The sequence below is a fragment of the Crocuta crocuta genome, unplaced genomic scaffold (assembly GCF_008692635.1).
Source record: "Crocuta crocuta isolate KB4526 unplaced genomic scaffold, BGI_CrCroc_1.0 scaffold64, whole genome shotgun sequence".
Classification (NCBI taxonomy): Eukaryota; Metazoa; Chordata; class Mammalia; order Carnivora; family Hyaenidae; genus Crocuta; species Crocuta crocuta.
In genome coordinates this window covers 4,674,293-4,691,025 of record NW_027530640.1, presented here as the reverse complement: position 1 = coordinate 4,691,025, position 16,733 = coordinate 4,674,293, and the positions used below count along the sequence as shown (strand labels likewise).

Here is a 16,733-nt window from a genome sequence, read left to right as displayed (position 1 = left end):
GTTCTTCCTGGCTTTCACAACTTTCTAACATTTGAAAATCTCACCATTCGGATAATTTATAATTAGCATTTTAATGTTTTTATAAAAGTATTCTATGTGTATGTTTTGAAAATTAAAACATTAAAGGTATGCAGTAGAACCATACTGTGTATAGCATTCTGGATCTTTGCCCAGGAGTTGATACAAATTTACTTCTTGTGTCATTACTATTGCGTAGAAATCCTTTGCAATATCATTATAATCATTGAACTAATGTATTGATGGGTGTTTTAGGTTGTTTTCAGTTTTTGCTATTTACGGTGTTGAAATAAAAATCCTTAGTACTTTTATGCTTATATAGATATACCTGTAAGATAAATTTCTCATAGTGGAATTAACTTTGACAGTACTGCAGTTTCACTTTCCAAAACTTTATCCCAGTCTACATTCACTTTATCAGCCTATAAGAATGCCTCTGCAACAGGTATAATCAAATTTATTTTTGTTGATATACATTTATTTTGTTGATACATATTTTAATTGGTCTGCATTATTTAATAATGAGGGAGGTTGAGCACCTTTTTTACATGTTAACATTTCTTTTTACAAAGTCTTCATTTGTCCATTTTTATACTGAGGTACTCATTTTTTATTGATTTATTTGAAAGTGTTGTAAGAAAGGACACTATCTTGTAGTCTTTTTTTTTTTTTAATTTTTGAGAGGGAGTGCAAGCAGGAGAGGGGCAGAGAGACGGGAAGAGAATCCCAAGCATGCTGTGCACTGTTAGCACAGCCCAATGTGGGGCTCTGTCTCACAAACTGTGAGATCATGACCTGAGCCAAAATCAAGAGTCAGACGCTTAACCAACCGAGCCACCCATGCACCCCTAGTATCTTAGTCTTAAGGGTTGCAAATATGTCCCCAGGTTGTCATTTGACTTTGCTTGTTGTGTGTGTTTATACATATGTACGTATATATAGAGATTGAGAAATTTTTAATCTTTATATAATCCAGTATATTACTTTTCTTGATTCTTGGGCACCTTCATTTCTGATTCGTATATTTAATATTGCTTCTTAATAGCACTGAAATTACATTTGCTCACCTATTAAAGATTTCCCATTACTCTTCACAGAAAATTTAGACACTTCACTGTAGCATTTTTAGGCCCTTTCTCTGCCATATTCTCTAGACATTTTAATTTTTCTTTCTGATTCCTTTTACTACAGGGACTTGGAACTTGAGATTCCCTCTACCTGGTCATTCCTCCCTCCCCTCCTTTTGCCTACTTAAAATCGAGTCACCTTGCAGCAACTTAATTAGGGAAGATTTTTCCTTTCCTGCTTTCTAATTCCTCTGGTTATGATCTTTCTGTACTATTTATCATACCCTTACTGCTCTGCAATAGGGGGTATCTGTGAGCATATAGCATAGTGTCTGACATACATTCGTAGGTCAGTAAATATTTTTTGCATGGATGCCTATCGGTTTTACTCAAAAGAGCATTTTCACCTTTGCCACATGGCTTAAAACAAAATAAAATTTTGTAAAGAAACTCAAAGGAACTTCCTGCATTTTAATCAAGCAAAATATCTTTAAAAGGTGATTAGTATTTTGAAGGCAGAAAATGTGCTTTTCATAAACTTTCAATATGCTTTGGTGATATGACAACATCCTGGTTGAAACTTTCAAGATGATCCATTTTTACAACTGCATACCAAGCTATTATGTGTTGTAATGCATCAACTTGTAAGTCTTTGTCTGTTGGATCTTATTTGTAACTCCTTTGATGTTGAAGGAAACTGTTGATTTGTCCCCAAAACAACAAAAAAGATCATCCCTCTTCTGCTTATTTTTCACTGGGTATATTTATACAATTTTGTTTTCTTTTATAAAGGTACCAAGTAACACTACTCAAAGCCGCACCTTCTGAAGACATTTCATATTCAAGAATATGTAGCTTCATCTTTCTTTCATTCAGACTGTCCCAGACACCGAGTTTTTAGGAAATTTACCTTCTGCATTAGCATTTATCTTTTTAGTGTTTTAACCCCCTCTGGTAGTTGATATGTCTTATTTAAGAACACATATTTAAAACAATCAAAAAATATTTTCATGACATTAATTAATGAAGCATAAGTAATGTAGGTTATCCTAATTGGAAAAGATGACACTAATAGTTACTAGATACATAGGCTTATACGGATTTGTCTTTTTTTCACCTGATCCCAAGGAGATATAGCCCTTCTCACAAGGTAAAACATCTGCTCTAGGCAAAGAAACCACTAGATAGGCAAATCTTCCTGTGATCTTGTGCTCTTCTTAAGGATGAAATAACTCCTCAGACTTACGGTTGACATGAAGTTACCTAAGAATGATTGGTTGTTTACTTCAGACCACTTTAGTGAATGTTTGTTAGCTACTTTACCCAGTGACAGAAATCACATAAATGTGACCTTGAGAAAATTGCACTTTATTATTAAATTTAGTACTGTTTATTTCTGGTAAAAACTGGTCCATCAAAACTCTTTTCTGTTTTTTCTTTTTTTTAATGGCTAAATTTTACAAAACTGAGCATGACTACAGTTATGGTCATATCAAATAATATATATTAATGATATGAAATAACATAAATAATAGAATCTAAATATCTGTTTTTATAAAATCTAAGAGGAATAGCAGTTATGTTGCTTATTATTATTACATAGCAAATATTGCTAAATAGGAAGCACTGAACTTTTTAAGCATGCTGATTGCCCAGTTCCTTTCCTTTTGCCAGTGACTATGTTTTATCATTTCTGGGCTATATCAGAAGTATAGGCAGTTATAAAAACTGAAGACAGGGCCACCTGACTGGCTTACTTGGTAGAGCATGTGACTCTTGATCTCACGGCCATGAGTTTGAGCCCCAAGTTGGGTGTGGAACCTACTTAAAACGAAATATATTCTTATTCTGGCTTAATTGGTAGAGCATGTGACTCTTGATCTCAGGGTTGTAAGTTTGAGCCCCACACTGCAGGTAGAGATTACTTAAAATCTTAAACAAAACAAAACAAAACAAAAACTGATGAGAAAAGTTGGTAAAGCTGATGAAGCATGGCTTAGATTTCATAATATTTAGTGAATGAGACTGTGAAAGGCCAGCTAATAGAAGGTGACTGTATTTATCTTTAAAATTTGTTGTTTTTGCAAAAATTTGCTAATGAGAAGAAAACAGTTGACAAGTTTATTTATTTCCACAGTGTTCAAGGAGTTACTTAGTAGGACTGAACAAGAAAAATACGGTGTTCCTCATATTCCTAAAATTGCTGAAAAAAAAAGTAATCGCCATTCAATCCAGGATGTACCAGGAGATATTGAACAGACATCACAGGAGAAGGGAAATAAGAAAATAAAAGCAAATACTGTTTCTGGTGGAAGAAATAAAATCAGGAAAATTTTGGATAAAACACGGTTTAGTATCCTACCTCCAAAACTGTTCAGGTAGGTAATGATCATCTCAGTCATGTAGACATTTTCCTGGTGACTATAAAGTTTTTATTTGGGGGAAGGGAATTTAAAGTCAGTTTGTTTTTTATATAGCTAACGCATTGTAAAATCTTCAAGTAATCCATAAGTAAGAAAATCTCAGTGTCTTTCCATCATTTCCATGAAGTTACCACTATTGGAATACATATTCTCCTAGTAGATTTGTTTTGAATTGTAGGAAAGGCTGACCATTTGATTTTACAAAGTCTTTTCTTGTGTATTTTTTATCTAATTTCAGTCCTTTGGACAGCTTTTTTTAAGTTTATTTATTTTGAGAGGTGGGAACAGTCTGAGTGGGGGAGGGTCAGAGAGGGAGGGAGAGAAGCAGGCTCTGTACTGGCAGCAGAGCTTGAACTCCCTAAACTGTGAGATCATGACCAGAGCCAGAACCAAGAGTTGGATGCTCAACTGACTAAGCCACCCAGGCACCCCCAAATTTGGACATCTTAAAACTTGAGGATACATACATTGATGCTATTTTTTTTTTGTCTTCTAAACCATCTTTCTTTTATTGCACTGTTTATTCCTTCCTGAATTCTAAAGCTGACCTTTTCAATCAAATCTTTTTCTGTTTTCAAAATGAGATGTCAGTAAAACTGAATGAAACTTGGTGATTTTAAGTATAATTTGAGGTCTGTAAAGTACTTATTAAATCAGTGCACTGAATTGTCATGACTAGGAATGAGTCTTGTACGTATTATATCTATATTTTAAATTATCTACTTGCTAAAACAATCCCCAAAATTTTAATCCAACTCTGTACCTAGCACACAGGCACTCACTATTTGTTGAATAAGTTAACACAATGAATTAACAAGTGAAAGAAAGAGAAGAAAGAAATAAAAAAGGAAGGAAGGAAACATTTAAGCAAAACATACTCAAAATATTTTAGTTCCTTATAGTTCCCAGCACTATGCTCTGTGGTTTATAGAGCTGAAAAGAGGTAGTTGCTACCTCTAAGGAATTCATATCAGGAACCTTGGTTCTCCCCATGCTTATATACAAGGCACAAACAGTGTCCAAAGATAGAAATGTAGAAAGATTAATAGAGCAGGCTTCTTGTACTCTAAGACTGCTAATCTAAAAAGGGAAAGCAAACAAATGGTGCATTACAGGGTGATAAATGTTTTGATGTGTACAAAGACAGGAGCAAGCTTGGTAGGTTAGACAGACTGTGTGTGTATGTTTAGAGATGAAGCAGGAGAGACAGGGAAGTGCTACATTATGAAAGACTTTGAATATTATGCTAAAGAGGTGGACTTCATGTCATACTAGGAAGCCATAGAAACTCTATTAGTTGTATTTGGTGTGTTGGGGTTGACAGTAATAGCACATTGTCATCGTAATAACAAGGACACTAGTTAGGGGGCATCTTGGAAGTAGGTAAATGTCAACTCTCAACTTCTATAGCATTCAAGATCTCAGAGATTGCCTGATCCCAACATGCTTTTCTTCTTGAGTTCTTATTTCCAATCAGATAACACATTTGTTCTTCTTAATTTGGGGCTTACAGAGAATTAAAACATCTTGAACTCTTTCTTAATGTCACCCATTTCTTTCATAATGACTGCTCTTCTTGAGGCAGATAGACTATAAAAATCCTAACTTTAAAATAGCAAAATTCTTGTAATATTGAGCATACTGTCATATGACAGCAGCACAGCAAATGCACTATTGTCTGATTCTCCTAAATGAGAGGTGAAGAGAGTATGAGAGGGACTAGCTTACACAGTAAAGATGGGAGACAGCTTTGGATGACCAGAAGTATGCATGACAGCCCTGAGGAAAAGGGAAATGAATGGAGGTCCACAAAGAAAGTAGTTCACAAAGGGAATCCTCAGGAATTATTACCCTGAGTTCCATTTCTAGAAACCCTAGTGGATTTGATCTAGAATACATGTATTTTAACTGATTTTCATTTTAAATAGGAGCATAATTGTGACATGTATCATCTAGAACCATACAACAGTGTTTGTAATAGACTTTAGCTTGTTAGTGCCAGATTCCAAGTAGCTTTGTTCAACTTTCAGGCAGCTCAGTCAGTCTCTCATCTCCTTAGTATTTCCTCCAGGGAGTGGGCATTGGTTTATCCTCTTGGATTCTATCTTTCATTATAGTAGGCATGGAAATGAAGGTGGCCGAGAGCAATCATTTGACTGTTTTCAAGTCTTCCTTTTATTGGTACCCCTTTATATTGATACCCCTTGTATGAAAGAGCTTGTAGAAGTAATTAACTCAAAAAATGAATTTTTTTTCTTTTAGTAGTTAAGAAGTTTTGTTGAATCTCTTGTGCCACTAGGAGGCTGTTCGCTGTGAATGCAAGCATTAGTAATACTGCACTTCAGGAGTTAATATTAAACTGGCTCTCTTTTCCAAACACTTTCAGTGAAGTAAAATGCCAATGATTTCATCCATATAAATGCCAATAAAAAGTAGGTTATTTTAGTAGAAATCATAAAGGTTTTCTATTGGAGTCTTTTTGTTTTTGTTTTTTTTGCAGAGGACTGATTTGTTAGACTAGTCACTTAGCAGTTTTGAGAATGAATGTGTGTCCTATTTCTTGGCACTTAATCATTACAAATGAATTCAGGTGACTTTTAGTAGACAAAAAAAAAAATCACTGAAACTTCAGTGAAAAATAGAAAAATAGAGAACCTGAATCACATCTTCTACATCCATAATAATCAAGGACACACAATTTATTTTAAAATAGGGTATCATTTGTTTTATCACAGATTGAGAAGAGAATAGTCAGGGCCCGAATTGATAAGATAGATAATAAGCCCAGACTGCTGTAGAAATATCAAAGGACGGGTACATGGGTGGCTCAGTCACTTGAATGTCTGACTCTTCATTTCTACTCAGGTCATGATCTCATGGTTCTTGAGTTGGAGCCTTGCATTGGGCTCTGTGCTGACAGTGTGGAGCCTGCTTGAGATCTTCTCCCTCTTTCTCTCCCTGCCTCTCTCCTCTCTCTCTCTCTCTCTTTCTCTCAAAAATAAATAACCATTAAAAAAGAACATGTGAAATAACACAAACTTTCTATTAAGTATTTAAATAAAATTAAATAATAAAATAAAGATTAAATACATAATAAACAAAAGCATTTAAAATATTATTTATTTTGAGAGAGAAAGAGTGTGTGCACACGGGGGAAGGGCCCTGAGAGAGAGAATCCCAAGAAGGCTCCCGGATGTCAGCTTGGAGCCCAACCTGGGGCTTATTCTATGAACTGTGTGATCATGACCTGAGCCAAAATCAAGAGTTGGAGGCTTAACTGACTGAGCCACCCAGGTGTCCCTAGGCATTTTTATTAAGAGTTTTGAAAGTGTTCATACCTTTGATCCAACAATTCTGTTTTTAATAATAATAAGAGATGAAGGTTTATATACAGATATTCTTAGTATTACCTGTAATGAAACAAAAATGGAAATACCCTAGAAGTCCCGCTACTGGGGATTGGTTAATTAGGTTGTGCGGTATACGATAAAAATAATGAAAAGGAAAACTATTGATTGTGGTTTTGTCTTGGGTGTGGTTTTATAGGTAATTTTTTTTCTTCCTTGCTTGTTCACTTGTTTTTTTCTAAATTTTCTACCTTGATATTTTTTAAGTGAGAAAAGTAATTTTAATGAATTTAATTCCACAGTTCTAAACACCTTCTATTTGTCGGAAGGGCAGTTGGTCTCTGCCTTTGTAGCACTCAATTCTCTAAGAATTGCCTAGAAATACTGTAAGAAAGAAAGAGTGTCTGCATTTGTGAGACAAGCAGGGAATATTAAAATAAGGAACAAATAGTTGAGATAAGAATAGATAACCCCCAAATCCCTAACCATGGCATAATTTTAAAATGAAAGAATTCTTCTGAATATTAGAAGTAGAAAAATAGTTACTAATTTTCAATAACATTAGTGAAAAAAAGCAGTGGAATTTTATTGACTTGAAAATATTGAACAGTTTAGGAAATCTGATATCCTTTTTTTTTTTTAATCATTCAGCTTCTATTTTGTTTTTAAATCACAAATTGCTTAAGTAACAGGTGACTATTATTCTTTGTAACAGTCCCAGAAGTAGACTGTTTTGTTTGCTAATTGGAAGTTATTTTTTCTTATCTTTTTTTGGTCAGCATATTTTGTTTGCTTTTAATAATTGGTATTTTATTAGCATACAGATGTTTACGTAGCCTTCTTAGTTTCATAATGTGAAACTAAAATATACTTTTATTTTAAGTAAAGTTAGTGTTGGGGAATTATTGAGGAATTTTTCAAAACTATCTTGTTTCTGTTACTGCATCATCTTCTCAGGAGACTGTTTTGGTAAGAAATGACATAATTACTATATTTGCAAACGGGCTTTATCAATTCAGCTTCCAAACAAGCATGGATATTTTGCCAATTAGATATTGTTTCATTCATGCCATAGCATGGGTTGTACATAACATTAGTATAGTTTTCATTTATACATGCTCACACCTTAATTACCATGAATTTGTAACCAGCTTTATGTTATTATATCTGTACAGTGTCCTGTCTTTGATTATTAAACAGCAGAGGTAATATTAAATAACATCAGCAAAAGAGGTGAGGACTTTAAGTGTTTCGTGCACTTTTCTTAGACCTATAGTGAATTCCATCTTAGTGCAACTTAAGGCAATCAGGTCCCTTTAATAGAACATTATAACTTTTTAACTTGGTTAAAGTTGATTCTACTGTGATTATTAATAGAACCAGCTAACAACCGTTTGCTTCTTTGGATTTAATTACTTGGCCCTCTGTGTCCAAAAATTGGCAGTTTTGCTTTAAAAGTCAATTAAATTAGAAAGCCTGCTAAATTTTTAAGATGAACTTATTTTCCATAAATTTAAATTTTTGCAGATTACTTACAAAGCTATAAATACAAATTTTTGTGAAAGCCCCCTTCCTTTTGTTCTCATCCCTAACCTTGAAATATTTAGCTCTGATCTTTAGTAATACACAGCATACACACCAAAGTATAAGGAACCAATTTAGCATAAGCACAAATTTTTCTTTATCAGATAATATATTTTCTTAGCCTTATTTCTTCTGTCAGGTGAGACAGCCTTCTCTCCCCAAGTAAGCATTTCCTGTTTCTGTGGTTCCTGTTATATCCACTGTGCCTTTTCTGTTTTTCAATATGAATTGCTCAAAATCCTTTCTAGGTTTGTACTGTTCTATTTTAATTTTAGTAAAATAATTCACTGTCTTCTTAAAAATCAGAATTGTTTTTTCTTCTGAGCCAAAATGTTTACGTACATTACCTGATTTAATCTTCACAGTAGTCCCGGGGGAGAGATAATATTAGCCACATTTTTAGATGAGGAAACCCAGGTTCAGAAAGAGAAAGAGATTTCCCTGAGGTCATGTAGCTAATTATCCACGTTACACATAGCTGGCTCTTAAAACACTTACTTTTGCTCTCTTCCATGTCTACGTGCTTTTCCCTTTTCCCTAACTCCTCCGCAGTCTGGCTTGTCCTAGTCTCTCTTCCTTGTCTGGCTATTAGCAGCAGTCCTTTAGCTGTTTATTTAACTGTCCTCCATACTTCATATTGCATAGTTGCCTTATTTGCCTAAGTCCTCTGTTTGACTCCTAACATCCTGGATGTATACCATACCAGTCATTTAATGCATTCCATCATACTAGGTAAGTATTCTATGATACTTCTGTGTGTGTAACAGGTACTAGGTAGAATACTACGTTGAATAAAATGTAGGTAAGAATTAATGTTAACCTAAAGAATTGGTTTAATCCTTAGAAACAAATGTTGTTTTGGTCATTGATGCTAATGAAAATCTTTCTCACTGCTGTCCTTTATTTAGGACTGTTTCATTTATCCTTTGTTCTATAGAACTTTTGGGGGTATCTAAAACTTAAGTAACAGAGTTATGTTTCTTCCAATTTTTTTCTCTTCAGTTGATTTGGTTACCTGTGTAACACTTTTAAAGTCTAAGCGAAAGTCGGACGCTTAACTGACTAAGCCACCCAGGCGCCCCATTTTTAAAGTATTTTAAAGGAAGAGTGTTTATTTGCTTACAGATGGCCATTTGATTGATTTTTGAAAACTTTAAAGGAAATTAACTCGAGATGACTTGCTTTCTTCTGTGGTTTTGATGTTCTCCTCTAGGGAATAGCCAAATAATTAGACTAGAGCTATCACCCAAGAAATAATAATAATAATGTGTCCTCGAATAAAGTTCAGAGACTATAAAATTCTTTTTCCTTTATATGGATTTCTGGTCCTCTTCTTTCTTTTTTCTCCTTGTCACAGATGTCCATTGTTTACTGTTCTGTGTGCTATTTTCCTATTATCTTTTCCCACTTGTTACTGGTTTGGGCACTTCTCAGGTTGTTCATATGTTTAAAGATCTCTCTTATTTTGTTACTTGGACCTGGTCCCTTTGTTTTATGCAACCTGCCATTTTTGGTTTGGTTCAGACCCACTGTACCCTATACCTAAAAGGTTACCATCCACTATGCTGTGAGTGTGGTGTGATTGTGCCTTGTTGGATACATACATTAATTAGCGTCCACCGAAAGTGGCCAAACTTAAAGGCTCTCTACACACCCAGAGTTAATTTCTTTACCAAAATGAGCAGAAACTCAATATGACTGTTGAGCTTTATGATGTACCATGAAGTACATCTTTATGATATAGTAGAATTACTTAGATTTAACTTACTTATAAGTTAAAATTTTAATATAAATAAATTTTGAGTATATTCATATTATAGTTGTCCTATTTTTTACTTGCTATAATATATAACTTTTTAAATCACCACTCTGAATTGGTTCCATTATGCCTTAGTGTACAGACAACAGAAACGTTTGCCATTAAGAATTCTCAGTTACATTAAAGTAATATATGACATTCTTTTGAAGTGATGGAGGCCTGAGCCAGTCACAAGATGACAGCATTGTGGGAACAAGACACTGCCGGCACAGTCTGGCTATAATGCCTATTCCTGGAACACTCTCCTCCAGCAGCCCTGATCTCCTGCAGCCTACCACCAGCATGTTGGATTTTTCTAATCCTTCAGGTAATTTTTGTTTGTGATTTTATATAGCCATATTGATTCCAAAGTGACAAATTAGGTGGTTGAGGCTTGTGTATTAAATAGATTGGCTTGCCTCCCTCTTCTCTTATCTCAAGGTTATGACTCACTGCAAAACTCCTAACGGAACATTCATTTTGTCTTTTTGTATAAGTTCAAATGGTACTGCTCCCGTATAAAATAGTACATAGGAAAGATTACACTCAGTAACCCTTATCAGAACAGTGGAAAGAAAGCAGGGATTGCTGCTTTTCAGCCAAGAAATAAGTTATCCATGGTGTGGAAAAGGATAAGAGAGATTATTTCACTTATCTTCTCTTTGTCTTCCTCTGTGGTATAGTGAAATGTGTTAGTTATTTTCTAGAAACTTTTTGACACAGCACCTGAAGCTAAAGCGGTTTTATTGTCTTGTATTATTAATTAAAAATACTGCACTATGTTTTCATTAGTATTTAAATTTTGGGTTTAAACATCATTTGAGACATCGAGTTTATTTTTATGCATCTGTTCATGCTCAAAGACAAAAATTTTTATTTAACGATATAATGTAAAATTTCATTACAGGGAAGAAAAACTGGAAGAATTACTTATATATTCATCACTTGAAAGGATTCGGAATGGCTTTCAGTAAAAGACACATACAGTTAAAACCGCCTATAATTAGGTCCAAGGAGAAGGAGAGAGAAAAAATAGCTCTACAAAGATTGATGTAGTTGTGATTCATCTTCAGTTTTAATGCTGAAGTTCCTAACAGCTAGTATAAAAAAGGGAGGAAACTTGATTACATGAATCTCATTATTAGAAAGGAGGGAATATAACAAGTGTAGTAGTAAAATTCATGTTTTATTATAGCAACTTGAGTAAGAACTCGACATAACGTACCACATTTTAGTGAAATTCATTCTGTACATTGTTTTTTTGGGTTTTTTAAAAATTTCAGTTGCGTCTTAACTATTAGAGAGTACTAAACCCAGTAATCTATCTTTGACACGTCTTCTTCTCTATGTGTCTACCAGTGTTCTTTATAGAACAAAGATTTTTAAGGAGTCGTTATTTTGCTTAAGAATTTCTAGTGATTTCTGGATTAGTTCAGTCACAAGATAGAAACCACTGCAGATATTTAATATAAGGAATTGTTGCCAAGGCATAACATTAACTATTTACCTAAAATGGTAAAGAAGCAAGCACTAAGGTATCACAGAGGCAGGAAAACTGCAAAGTGGATTCATCTTCTGGTACATGAAAGAAATGCCACCACAGGGTGAAGACGTGTTGCTGGGGTGGTACAGGAAGAACAGTCCCACAAGAAAAAACATTAAGCAGCAAGTCTTTTCTATCTCTAACCTTACAGTTGCTCTTGGTGCCCCTTTTTGGCATAACCTAAGAAGGGGCCAGGTGGCAAAGAAGAATGTGGTTTGCAGAGTCTCAGCCCCATCATAACAAGGCAGAGTGGATTTGTAACCTTGGAACAATAACGTAGTAACTGTCAGTGTCCACTTTTCACAGCATGGTTGTAAACTCCCTTTCTAGCCTTCTGTCAGGCCAGTCTCCCCACTCTCCCCTCGTCTCTCTTTCCTGAATGTGACATGTACCTTCACAACTGTAATTTATTTGCCATATGGTGTGCCAGCCACCTGTGTGTTCTTTCCCTGCATACCCAGTGAACTTTCTCTTCTTCCAGGATGCTGACCTCAAATATTACCTTCTCTGGGAAAACCATCCCTCCTTTGCCAGAAATCTTGAGCGCATTTTCATTGTCTTTTCTTATATTGTTTTCAAATAGGAGCTTGGGAATTTATTTTCACGTCTGTGTGTGTCCCACAGCAGTGCCTCTCACTTAAACTACATTCACAAAATATTTTTACACTACCAAAACACAAGCTATGTATGTATACTTTTATAAGATGAGTATTTAGGGACTGATGATTTTTAAATTAACTGATTTTTATGGCCGTGTTTTTGTCGTTGGCGTATTTAGAGGTGGAGGTGAGGACATAGGGATGGTTGTAGGGAGAGGACTAAGAGAGCAGTCAGCTGGAGAGTTAGCCGGGGGAACCAAAAGAAAGATTGAAGTTACTAACATTTAGGAACTCTAAGCCCCCCCTTCCCCCTCCGCCCCCATTGCACTGAAATTTGAAGAGAAGGTACTACACAGTTTGACTGCATAGTTCACTCATTGAAAACATGTTGGAATAGCCAAAGATGCTTTTATAAAATCTCTTGAGAGAAGGTCCATCTGCAAAGCTCAGTCTGCAGCCTGTGTCCATACTGGCAATATAAATGAACACACATGGGGCGCCTCGGTGGCTCAGTTAAGCATCTGATTCTTGATTTCATTTCAGGTCATGGTCTCACTGTCATGTAATCCAGCCCCACAGAGGGCTCCTCACTGACCTTGCAGAGCCTGCTTGGGATTCTCTGTCTCCCTCTGCCCCTCCACCACTCTCTCAAAAAAGTATTTTAATTACAAAAAAAAAAAAAAAACACCCACACACACATATAAGATGGGTGTTTAACTTACAAGTTATATTTTTATACCCCAACATGTACAACTTTATGAAAGCACTTTTATGGTGCTATTTATATTTATGTTGAATAAAATACTCCTTAGCAATTAATTTCCAAATTCACTTCCTTAAGTTATATGTGACAGTACTGAATTTTAGGTTAGCTGTGTACATCATCTGTGTGTGTGTGTGTTGTACATGTGTGACATCAGCCAAGTTTGACGAACTTACTGTTGATCTCAGTATGTTTGTGCTGCTTGTTTAAAGTTGTTGTTAGCAAGTCGGGTGAAAGCTGCAGATCTGTTAATAGTTTACGTTTGATTGCTGACTGTTTTGTGATTTTGCTTTGTTTTTGCTGCCTACAGCTGTTGGTTTTTACTGTAAGTATTTTGACAACTGTGGTATTCCATTACTTATGTTTCTCTGTGGTGTCATTATTTTTAAAAATTCCCATTATACAGAATTGAGTAAAATAGGAACCACAACTTTTCTACCCACTGTTAAATTTGCCAGTGTTAACTGGTGTGTATTCTATTCATCATTTTCTTTGAATACATATATTTTTATGGTTGTAGAATCAGTAGACATGCTGCTCTATAACTTGTAAACTTTTGGGGGGAATTTTTGACCTAATGTTAGATGAGGCCTAAAAGCATTCAGAGTGTGGTCAAAGGATTGTGAAACAGGATTTTTTTCCCCCCAAGTCTGCATTTGGAACTTTTGCTTACCTCTTTTTCACTTAATAGTACAAACCTTTTATTTGATTTCTGATAATACTTAGTAAACTTTCAGAGTCAGCCTTACAAGTCTGAGTTATTTTAACTAATTTTTTATTTTAAAGGAACATAAAAATTTCAAAAAATCAAATGCAGAGAAAGGAAAGACTAAAAGTCTCCACTCCCCAGAATTAACGATTGTTCATTTATTCATATATCTTTCTCAGAAATTTCAGTGCACATAAAATATATTCACATTCTCTGCACCCCAAACAGTATGCTGCACTTTTCTTCTACTTACCCATCTCACCTGGCAATATACTTTGAATACTTTTCTGCTTTAGACTGTGTTGTTCTACCACAGTTTTTTTAAACAGTTGTTGGCATTTCATTTAACCAGTCTCTCCTTTTGGTGGGCGTTTACAGTGTTGACTAAATCTCTGTTTATATATCTCTACATTTTATGTTTGCATTATTATTACATTTCAAATTTTTGTCAAAAGTTTTGTGGAGATTTGTTTTCTCTTGTTATATATATATACACCTTTAAAAAATCATCTATTTTGTCTCTTGTCCAGTAAAATTTTAAATATTTACTGTCTTGCCCTGTATAGAAAAAAAGTGCCATTTCTTTCTTTTCTTTTTCTTTTATAGCTCATTGTCAAGTTGGTTTCCATATAACACCCAGTGCTCATCCCAACAAGTGCCCTCCTCCATGCCCACCACCCTTTTCTCCCTCTCCCCCACCCCCATCACCCTCAGTTTGTTCTCAGTATTTAAGAGTCTTTCATGGTTTGCCTCCCTCCCTCTCCTTAACTATGTTTTTCCCCCACTTCCCGTCCCCCATGGTCCTCTGTAAAGTTTCTCCTGTTCCACATATGACTGAAAACATACAGTATCTGTCTTTCTCTGCCTGACTTATTTCACTTAGCATAACACCCTAGAGTTCTACCCACATTGCTACAAATGGCCAGATTTCACTCTTTCTCATTGCCATGTAGTATTCCATTGTATAGATAAACCACATCTTCTTGATCCGTTTGTCAGTTGATAGACATTTAGGCTCTTTCCATGATTTGGCTGTTGTTGAAAGTGCTACTATGAACATTGGGGTACATGTGCCTCTGTGCATCAGCAAAAGTGCCATTTCTTGATCTGTGCCAGTATACAACCACTTTGTGTTTTCTTAGTGAAACTCTTCACTATATAGATTGTCTTTCCATGACCTACCACTTACTCTCTCGAGTATGAGCAGAAACTTTGTCCCATCTCATTTATTACTGTATCTTCATCACTGTTGACACATAACAGGCACCCCCTAAGTATTTATTCAGCCATTAGCATCTTAAAGTAGAATCAGGATGGGACATCTGGGTGGCTCAACCGGTTTAAGGTTCCAACTTCAGCTCAGGTCTTGATCTTGCAGTTCATGAGTCCCCCTCCCACTCCCCTGTACGCACATTCTCCCTTCTCCTCCCCCTGTCAAAAATAAACAAACAAACATTAAAAAAATAAAGTAGAATCAAGAGCCAGCCTTTTGTTTTTATTTTATCATCATCTTACCTAAAAAGCTCTTAGATTTTTACTGTAACATCAGGGTCAACACATGCTTCCCTCAGGTATCTTATTTTTTTTTTTATTTTCTGCAGCAAGACTATAATTAGCATTCTAGAAATTTTGCCTTTGGGTTCAAAGGCCAGATATTGGAGATTACTTTTCTTGAATTCATTTACCTATTATGGAAGATTTTTTTAAAAATGAACTAAATATTCTAAGACTAATAAATCCTGTTGTCCACCCTGAGTCTTTTTAAATTTCTGTTTTCTTCTAATGGAGTTATATTTGTATGTGTATTCTAGCTTTATGCCTAAAATTTGAAATAATTGCATGATTTTTCTTGATTCTACTTTATTCTAACCTCATGTCTACCATTCATATGATCGTTTAACATTGGAGTATCTGCTATGTGTTAAGTACTAGGTTTGGCATGTATCATGTCCCACTGACAGCAAACATGTTGGTAAAGAATATGGATGTTGTAAATCTGTAACAACTCTAAAAGAGAAAAAAGGTTTGCACTGACAATGATAGCAATACAAAGAAATGTCTTTCTCTAACATTTTTCTAAGTAACTTTCCAGGTTGACATTTATTACCTGTCCCATTTATCAAGGTTTGGGTAATGGGCTGGCTGCCCTTTGGGTAATCCCTTTTATGGATCTGTTCTAGAGGTACCCATTCATAATGCTAGGTCCCTTTGATATGATGTGATTATGTCACAGTTTGGCCTTCACATGGGAAACCAACCACTGTAAGAGAGTATGACTTTTTTTTTTTTAACTGTTTAGCAAGATACACATCTCTGAGTTTCTTTCCAGAAGATGTTGATAGTATGTTGGAAACAAAAGACAAGAAAATGAAATGTTTGCAAATTCCAAGCCTGTCTTTGTGAATAAATTTCTCTGAGGACATTAATAAAAGTGATCAGAGCATCTCCCCCTTCCCCAAAGGTTAGCCAGCCTTGCTGGCTGAAACAGTCTCCAAAGACCTAGTAAACGGATCCAATTCTAGAGCCCCAGACAACTGAGGCCTTCTTTTGTAAAGCGGATAGGAACAGTACAGGTAACAGTAGTAAGTTGTTTGATATTGTTTTGGAGTTCAAGAGAGTAAGGAAACCGTTTTGTCCACTATCTTTCTCTTAGCAACTGGAGTTTCCATCTACATGAAAATATTTGCTAGCCAAGGGTAGAGAAGTTTCTCAATTTGGGTGGATCATAAAACAGGCTTACAAACCCAGTGTCAGCAACACCTGAAGGATTATCTTACTGCAGAGAAATAGGAACAAGAGGCTTTTGGTGACTCATATATTTGCATACATCAAGAAAGGCAGTTTGTTGCATATCTCTTATAAAAGAGACTTGACTGAATATA

At 35.3% G+C, this 16,733-nt stretch overlaps 1 protein-coding gene across 5 annotated transcripts in view; it reads left to right on the top strand.

Annotated features, from left to right (window-relative positions):
* The window catches only part of RAPGEF6 (Rap guanine nucleotide exchange factor 6), a 201,739-nt gene that overhangs the window by 139,235 nt on the left and 45,771 nt on the right, over positions 1-16,733 (top strand). For all 5 annotated transcript variants that reach the window (XM_077768585.1, XM_077768584.1, XM_077768583.1 and 2 more), the window contains 2 exons: positions 3,223-3,463; positions 10,408-10,565. In XM_077768585.1, coding sequence (XP_077624711.1) covers positions 3,223-3,463; positions 10,408-10,565 — 399 coding nt within the window. The remainder of the gene's footprint in view (positions 1-3,222; positions 3,464-10,407; positions 10,566-16,733) is intronic.